At 37.9% G+C, this 10,000-nt stretch overlaps 1 protein-coding gene across 4 annotated transcripts in view; it reads right to left on the reverse strand.

Annotated features, from left to right (window-relative positions):
- LOC136842588 (prolyl 4-hydroxylase subunit alpha-1-like) overlaps positions 1-10,000 on the reverse strand; it is a 173,574-nt gene that overhangs the window by 96,831 nt on the left and 66,743 nt on the right. For all 4 annotated transcript variants that reach the window (XM_067110136.1, XM_067110135.1, XM_067110138.1 and 1 more), the window contains exon 6: positions 7,285-7,367. In XM_067110136.1, the coding sequence (XP_066966237.1) occupies positions 7,285-7,367 (83 nt within the window). The remainder of the gene's footprint in view (positions 1-7,284; positions 7,368-10,000) is intronic.

Below are 10,000 nucleotides of genomic sequence, written 5' to 3' on the forward strand. Positions count from 1 at the left end.
ACACCTGGGTTGTGGATGAAGGGTAAAGAGCCTGCTCCCTCCAATGGGACATTGCCAGGTATAGATTATAGCCGGACTTATTGCCCCGCTTACAAAGTCTATGTGCACTCCACCCAATGGGCAAAATTCCCTAATAATAATAAGTCAAGTACGCCTGCCCTTGCCTTGGCAGTCACCGACCCAACAACCTTAGGTCCTCCAGCCCAGGGTCCCATTTATGTGGCACTTCCCTGAGGTAGGTGCCCCGCCAGCCAGGTCAAGGCATTTGATGATTCTGGTGCACAAATGTCCCTCATAATGGAAGGCAAGGTTCCCCATGGAGCTACCATTAACTGACACAAAATCATCATGACTGAAGGTATCAATCACTTTAAGATGATACTTCCTACTGTCAAGTTGAGGGTCACGAGACCTCACAGATCTGAAATCTGTGACCTCGCAGAAGCTAGACACTTTCCTGGAGGTTATCACATCCTTCTGGGACAGGACTTCCAGTCCCCATCTAAGTAACAGCAATCCAGTCCATATCCCCCCAATCACTCATTAGGCACAAGTAAGCCTCAATCACCTGCATTCGTTCCATTGCCAGTGCCACCTGAGTGCAATGTGCAGTGGCTCCCTCCAGATCCCATTCCAGTGCCCAGCCCTGCCCCAGTGCCAGTGCCAGGGCCCCAAATAGATCCCCCTCTAGGAGATGCCACACTTGATTCACAGTCTTTGCCAGTGTCACTTGGGTGCACTGAGCAGTGCCATGCTCTGTCCATCCAGAACGACGAGCAAATTCCAAATCAAATATTAGTGCCTGACCCTGCCTTAGCACCAGAGCCAGAGCACACCCCCTATCTCCATTCCAGAGATCCCAGTCTGGGCCCTCTCTCTTCTCCCAGCTTGGCTCTGCTACCAATGCCGGTAAGAGAGACAGATCCTTCCGACCACAGCAGAAGCTCACCCAAAGGTGCGGCCTTGCAACCCGTGCCTGAGCTTGTCACTCATACCTGCGAGCCTCTCATGCCCCCCACAAGTGCTTCCTCTCTGTCTCAGTCCTCGTCAGACACAACAGTGAGTAAGAATTCTGCCATGACTCAATTGGCCGATGAACTCAAAGAACAGTGACGGATCATGGTAGAACTTGTAAAGACAGCCCCTGCATCAGCTGTCAAAGAAGCCGACACAAGTGGTACTCAAATACCCTCCCCGGGCTCGGTTCCACCGATTCTCTGACCGAGACAAACCATCAAAGTAAGAGAGGTCTGTGGAGGAAATACCACGGGCGTGGATAATTCCAGGTAGCTTAAAGAGAGCCCCGAGCTCTCCTGGCACCCATGCCAAAATGGCACAGTGCCATCCCTTTATCCTATGAAGACTTTGGCACCTCTATCCAGATGAGGATGTCAGAGTCCTTCACCTATTTATTTTCCTTATAACCCTGTCCTTTATTCTTCCCCTTTAACATTTTCCTTCCTTATTTTTTATTATTACTCACATTTATTTTATGCCTTACCAAGGCCCCATTTTACTTTAATCCCCTCTGCCATTGCAGAGTGCCATTGACAGATATGCCAACTGAATAAATCATATGGCTTCCCTTTCATACCTACCTCAGCATGATGCATTTAAAATACGATATGTCATCGCCATTAGTTATTATTATATGAGTGCCAACTTGGAACAGTGCCATTATCATAGATGCTGGCAAATGATCCTGCTGGAGGAGTCACGCCCTCTGGCTACCTTTGTGGCCTTCTTGGGCTGAAGAATGAACCTAGCCATTTTCCATAGGCTAGGATATGTAATTTCAGCATATTTAATCATCATCTTTTATTAACAATCACTGATTACTCCGAATCTATCACCTACTCTCTTCGTGAATCTCTGTAATAAATCTTGAGTATCAGACTCACGACCTTGTGTTTATAGTGCCCGAATGGCAGTGAGCCATTGTTCAAGTATTGTGGAACCACCTAACCAAGCCAACGTTTACCTTACTGTAATGCCTCTTCAAGGCAGACTAACTGCATGTGTGCAAAATTCATAACTGATTATTATTAAGAGTGCTTGAAGTCTCTCTAGAATTAACCGAGTATTACGTTGTGAAAATATTATGATTAACGCTGACTTAAGTTAAATTATAAGGCACCAAAGAGAAATGAGAGAGAAGTAAAGTAAAGTCTTTAAGTGAGTTTGCTTGCTGGTAATCATTCTCACCTGATCTAAGGTGTGAATGCTAACTTGGTTGGGTAGGTGCAACAGATGGAACCTCTTTCCAAGTCACCTCACCCGTTTTTACATCTGTAACATAACTGAGAAAAAACTAAAATTCATTTCAATTGTTTTAATTCCTAGAAATGTGGGTTTCCACTCACCCCTTCATAAACTCTCCTTCATTCCCCAAAATGGTTAAGCTTAACCCTTCTCTCTATTCAAATGACTGCCTAAAGCCTTGTTTCCAGGTGACCTTTGTACCTTCTTGGCATCAAGCAATGGGCAAAGGAGGAGCCAAAAAAAGAGAAAGTTGGCACTGCCGCCATGTCAACCCTCCACGAGGTTAACTGGATGCCATGTGGTCTATATAGAAAACATAACGAAGACTGACCTTTGACGCCACCTACCTGAACGCGAAGGGGCAATCTCCGAGGTTATTAATAGACAATGCAATGGCAATCGAGAGAGAGAAGAGCGCAGAACGCCACCAAGGACAGATGTCCTTACCCTTGCCTGACCCTCGAACCTTCCATGTTTTTGACTCCGAGGTTTGAACCAGCACACTTTTGTAGTGACATTTTGCCTTGATTCCATCCTCCATCGCTAGCGCCTAATGAACAAGAACACCGCCACCTTGACGAAGGTAATGTACTGGAATAAGGTTTCTTAGTCACGATTCCTGTTATTTTTCTGTCTGATTTTAATTTATTTTCCTTTGTGCAATCACCTTCAGTAATTTGTGTTGGAACATTCAGTGTTAACGTAATTATGCACTTAGTGTTGAGCTGAGTTATTTGCCACCATCTGTGCATTCCCTCAGTTGCCTTTGAGCGTCTTATTACTCTTGCAAGTAACCGTCTTGCATATATTACAGATAGGCCTTGACCTTGTAATCACTCGGCTCTATCCCATGTGCAGTACCCCTTCTAACCCTCTCTGCGATGTTTCCTGTTATGAAGACATCATCGGCGTATGATATTTATCCTGTGTAGGATTCATTCATTTAGCAGGCCCTTATTATTACCTGCTCAATAATTCGTCATTCTTCTGATCTGTGTTTTGTTATGTAAATATAATTAGTTAAGAGAACCCCTGAGTTTACATAATTTTCCTCTCACATGAAGAAGGCCCTAAGCCACAGATTTTCCCTTGCTTTGACTACGAAGTTGCCCTAATATTGAGTCAGATGTGTAATAAATACAGTAGATTTCTTGATAATGTAAGGAACTCCCTGCATTCATCCGTTGCCGCCCAGAATGAAGTAAGTATCCCTTGGACATTTGTAGATTTATATATACACAGTATATACAGTATACATATATATATTGCATATATTCACAAATTTTTAACCATAAATATTGTTTTCTATACAATTCACTATGCATTGCAAGTAACTTACAGTACATGCAAGTATATCTCTCCCAGCAGGATTCGAACCATTGCCTGATTTAGATATGACGACAAACATTGACTCTGACCACCCGGCTAGCAATTATTATAATTCCCCTTTGGTTTAAGTTATTACAGGATATCTATATATATATTTGTATATGATAAACTCATGTATATAGTGACATATACATATACATATACATATACATATATATATATATATATATATATATATATATATATATATATATATATATATATATATATATATATATATATATATATGTATGTATGTATGTATGTATGTATGTATGTATGTATGTATGTATGTATGTATATATGTATATATATATATATATATATATATATATATATATATATATATATATATATATATATATATATATATATATATATATATACACACATATACTGGGTGTTTCAAATTAGAGTCCCCCTCCACAGAACAAACGGAAAGTTATGAAATTTTCTGCTATAACCTATCTCCAAGTACATTATTTTAAGCTTCTATTAACCTATTTTTCATTTTACATTTCTTGTATGTTCAGACTGAGTGACGGAGTTAGATACAGCCATGGCTAACAACTCAGAGGAAATCAGATGGATTGACCGAATCCAGGCTATAACCTTCAGAGAGGCCAGGGATGCTGGCGCATCCTTCATTTCACGTTCCTGGATAGCTAAATACATTAAAAGAGATGAATCCTTTGTTAAAAGAAACTGGAACAAAAATCCATATGACTGTCATCGTGAAAAGAGTGAGAATCTTGGAAGGCCTGAAGTCCTTTCTCAGGAGTTAAAAGACATCATAGCTGAGGTAGTGGGTAGACCAAGAAAGTCTTTACGTAAATTGGCGCTTGAACTAGAAACAAAAAGGGGAAAGAAAAGTTACAGTGCTGTTTATCGTGAGCTGAAAAAATCTGCTATCAAGCCATTTCATGTTATCAGCAAGCCCAACATCACTCAGCAACAGAGAGAAGACCGTGCATGGTTTTGTGGTTCATTTCTTAAAGATTGGGATGAAGCTGACTTTCTCCATGTTGCCACATCAGATGAATTCTTCATTTACAAAGTCAGGAAGCCAAATCATAAAAATGACATCATTTGGGCTGCAAAGTTGGATGATATCAGCGATGACGTGCGCTATCGCCAAGTTGTGAAATTTCCTGAATGTTTTGGAATTTTTCTGTTTCACAGCCAAACTGGTAATGTGGATCATCAAAGAAAAAGGACAGTCATGGAATGGTGAATACTTCAGAGAAACTGTGCTTACTGGTGGAGTATTTCCTTTCCTCAAAGATCCTGAAAATGTGTTATCTGTTGAAGAAGTCACATTTTTGCATGATAAGGCACCATGTTTCAAGGCTCTTCAGACACAGGAGCTGCTTCAAAACAGTGGTATCGATTTCTTCTTGTCAAGTGAATTTTCAGGTAGCTCCCCTGACCTTACTATGTGTGTGAAAACATTGGTAGTATCTTAAAGGATCATGTTGAAGTGCGCACAGTGAACTATGATGGTACACCAAGCCTCGAAGACCTGCGAAGAGAGGTGACCAAAGTGCTCAGGGAAATGGAGTTTGAGTCTCAGCTTTTTTGCAATTTGCTGAAATCATACCCCTCAAGAATGCAGGCTGTGGTACAGGCAGATGGAGGCCACACAAAATATTAAATACTCAGAGAGAAACTTAAATAAATACCTGTTCTGAATTACTTTTGTTTTTGTTCATATCAATTTTAGTTTATGCTGTAGAGGGGGGTGCCTCCAATTTCAGAAACACCCTGTATATATTTTATATATATATATATATATTTTTATATATATATAATACATACATATATATATATTTTATATATATATATATATATATATATATATATATATATATATATATATATATATAAATATAAATATATATATATATATATATATATATATATACTATGATGTGATGTCAGGCTATCCCTCAGCAGTAAAAATCCAGAAGTAGAAGAGGACAGCATGAAACACAATTCACTTTTTTCTTATTGGTCTCGAAACGTTGCAATAAGAATAAAGTGAATTATGTTTCATGCTGTCTTCTTCTACGCCTTCTGGATTTATATATATATATATATATATATATATATATATATATATATATATATATATATATATATATATATATAAATATATAATATATACATATATATATATATATATATATATATATATATATATATATATACACACATATATATATACACAGGGTGTAACACGAGTTTAAGCAAATATTTTGGGAAATGAAAGAAAAAGTCATTTTGAGTAGGAAATGTTCTATAAACATGCATTTTAAGGCTTCGTTTGTCAGTGAGGGGAATTTTAAAATAACCGTTAACAATAGCGCTGCTTTCGTGCGATCATAGCGGTGGGGGTTGGTAATGGTATTTCGGATTAGCCTGGGATGTGGAGAGGGTGGGGTGGTTGGCTGAAGTGAATAAGGGAAGTGGATTACTAGTCTTTTAATTATGATTCTTTTTCTTGCAAGTAATCTAATTTTGACGATTAGTCTACAGCGGTAGAGTATGGCTTTACGTATCAAGTGAGTAATGTAAACGTTGCTGGGCAACATTTCTTTGTGATTGTTGAATTCTAGTGCGCTCTATCCTGCCGCTCGTCACGGAATTGTTGAATCAGGAGTCAGGACTAGGCCTAGCCTACGACTTGTGTTTGCTGAATACTTTTGATGGAGAGGGAGAGTTTTAAAAATCCATTTTAAATCTTTGATAGGTGTCCAGTGAATAAGCCTGCCTTTGATGGAGGGAAGATTCAATTACGCTTACTTTTTTATCGGTGTCCAAAGACTACCACTGTTAGGAAGGGAGAGGGTTTCAATGATGCATACATCTTTTTTGTTCAAAATCTAAATAATACATTTGATTGGGAGGTATGTAACTCACATCGGCCTCATCGTCACTCCTTCTCTACCGCCCCCAAACCCCCATCGGACCTAATCAACCTCCATCGCACGAAAGCAGCGCTATTGATAACAGTTATTTAAAATTCCCCTCACCAACAAACAAAATTTTCTTTTTCATTTCCCAAAATATTTGCAAAACTCGTGTTACATCCTGTATATATACATGTAATATATACATAATACATACACACATATATATATACTGTATATATGTGTGTGTGTTTTATGTATATTTTACATGTATATATACAGGATGTAACATGAGTTTTGCAAATATTTTGGGAAATGAAAGAAAAAGTCATTTTGAGTAGGAAATGTTCTATAAACATGCATTTGAAGGCTTCGTTTGTCGGTGAGGGGAATTTTAAAATAACCGTTATCAATAGCGCTCCTTTCGTGCGATGGAGGTTGGTGACGGTAGGTCGTAGCAGCCTGGGATGGGCGGGGGTTGTGGGGGGACGGTAGAGAAGGAGGATGGAGCAATGAGGCCGATGTGAGTTAAATACCTCCCAATCAAATGTATACACACACACACACACACACACACACACACACACATATATATATACACATATATATATATATATATATATATATATATATATATATATATATATATATATATGTGTGTATGTGTGTGTGTGTGTGTGTGTGTGTGTGTGTGTGTGTGTAATATAATAATTCTTAAACTAGTTGAGAATCAGTTACTTACTAGGTTTGAAGCTAGATGGATCAGGTGGTTGAGATGGGGCAGGAGCTCTGAACGTTTAGAGGTGGTCATGTCCTCTGTCGTTTCTGCAATGCCCACAAGACATTAGACAAACGAGGAAAGTACATAATGGTATATTAGTACACGAGAATAGGTACAGGCTACTGACAGTATTCATGAGGGTGCCAAAATTTTAATCTGAAATCGGGAGCCAACAGCGTAGATTGGTGGCTAAAAACTAATAAAAATGTATCTTCTTAAATAGGTCTGTAAGTCTGGTGAAACTCTATATGAGCCATATTTGTGGTACGTTGTACAGTAGTGTTGATATGAACAGAAATTTCGTGGCAGCACCAAGTGAATATGTAAAAAAATTTGTTTTTGCAATAATACAAATAGGATAATGTTAAAAGCTTGTGCACGTGTAAAGTGCTTCTCTAATTATTATGCTAAATATTTTAGCTCAAAATACAATCAACATAGCGAAAAAAATTGAAATAAAAAATGTCACCATGGTAAATCTTAGTATGATTGTTAACGGTACAATAGAAAACCGAAAGAAAACCACCCTTCCAGAAAGTGAGACAAGTCAAGAACTTGCAAATGAATTTTTGAAAATTTACGAAAATAAAACTAAAAATAAAACTAAGGAGGTAAAAAACGTTCTCCCAGAAATCCAGCTGGAATAATGAATAAACTAAAAAAAAAAAAAAAAGCGATGTCGACTCTTAACCGGCTGACACTGAAACAGCGGCAAATTTTCATAAAGCTGCCCTATCATTTCGTAGACCGATAAATAAGTCAAGAACAACGTGGCTATTGTTAGTGAGAAAATAATAATTGCCAGCAAAAGTTTCGGGAACTTTAGGACACCAGCAGTCCACTGAACATCTTGAAGGTGCAATATCCTTCCAGGACATTAGTCAGCCCTTTGGAAAAATAACTCATCGAAAACAGTATAATACTCCATGACACATGGTCTATGATACATAGAAAATTGTGAATATGCAATACTAACGTTATTAGACTGAAGTGCAGCGTTAGACATCGAAGTAGAATGAGTTTAAAAGAACACTGAAATGGCTAGGTGTTGAAGACGACGTTTTGGAATGGATGAAAAGCTGTCTCACACACACAACTTTAAAGTACAAATCGAAAACAGTAAATCTGCCTAAAAATCTCTAGCGAGACGAATACTACAATGTAGTATCCTGGGACCATCACTACTTGGCCTATACATTATCAAATTATCCAGGAAAATGAAAAATGAAGTAAATGGAAAGTTTTTCTCAGATGATACACTACCTAGTTATGGGCAATGATAAAGATATTACGAACAAAATACGGAGCATAAAGTAGGACAACAAGCAATGGATAAACAGTAAAAGACAACCTGAATACAAAAATAAATCTAAAAACATGGTATTAAAAGAACAGAAATAAATATTATATAGATACAAATAGTAAAAACACTGGGAAACTTAGGAATGCTATATATGGCAATCAAAATATCAAATGAAGTGAAAATAGGGCACAATTGCCGAATAAGCGTATTTTTTAGAAATATAGAATACGGATGCGTTAGTAATACTTGAATAAACCATGTAATCGCAAGGCAACAGTCTCCTCTACAATGGTATATCCAAATATCTGCTGAAGAAAATTTTTAATCAATAAAGCAGCCGAATTAATAATCACTAAAATCCCGCGGGATACGGGATAGGGTCACTTCATCCTTATTGAGCTTTACTGGCTACATATTAAAGCAAAAAAAATCAAAATAAAACGTTCTTACGCATATGACGGGCACTACGATCAAGAATCTACAGGAAAATATTGAAAATACCTCCTAGAAGAGTACATTACCAAAAGCATAGGAACACGGGGGCGGGGGGGGAGCATCATGGACAAATGCAGATCAGTGGAACCAAGATGCAACAAAGACATTGAAAAAAGAACCTCTGAATGCACGGCACCCAGACTGTTCAGTAGGTTGCCCCGAGAACTAAAACAGTAGTTAAACGGAGACATTTGACTGCAAACAGTTGAACGGGAGAACTAGTTATTCGTGAAAACTATGAGCCTAGCAAAAAAAACTAACGCGACCCGTGCGGTGCGTGTGGGAATCGACCAGACGGGCCTCAAAATATAATTTGGATAATAATGACGGTGATCCAAGGAGAAAAGGGGAGGAGAGTGGTTTAACAAAATTTACCGTTGGTCTGTGACACTTCGTGTTTTGAGACGATACTGCAATGCACACTTTGCTGAAGCTCAAAACGTTTTCCAAGAGCAAACACTAACGAACATTTCATATAATAAAAGAATATATTATTTATAGTACACTTAAAACAAAAAAAGAAATACCACACCAAATTTGATCCGATGGATATTTCCCTCCAGTAAATCTTTTAAGTAATACATGTTAAGTTTCTTGATGGCCTCTTTATCGCCATTATTACTGTCATTAAAATTCTAGCGGATACGTAACCTTTAATAAACAAAAAACTAAGCATGGAATATTATTTTTACGTTCCCAATTACTATTTAATAATGACGCTAACATTTAACGCGTATGTGAAAACGGGATTTTTGACAAATTTCTAAGGGATTTTATTTGTCTAGCAGTCCCTAATATATATTTTCTGCTGACTAGGAAATCCTTATAACTCAGATAATCACATTAAAGAGAAACGAATGATTTCAGCCACAAATTTGT

This window comes from Macrobrachium rosenbergii, chromosome 10, assembly GCF_040412425.1.
Source record: "Macrobrachium rosenbergii isolate ZJJX-2024 chromosome 10, ASM4041242v1, whole genome shotgun sequence".
Classification (NCBI taxonomy): Eukaryota; Metazoa; Arthropoda; class Malacostraca; order Decapoda; family Palaemonidae; genus Macrobrachium; species Macrobrachium rosenbergii.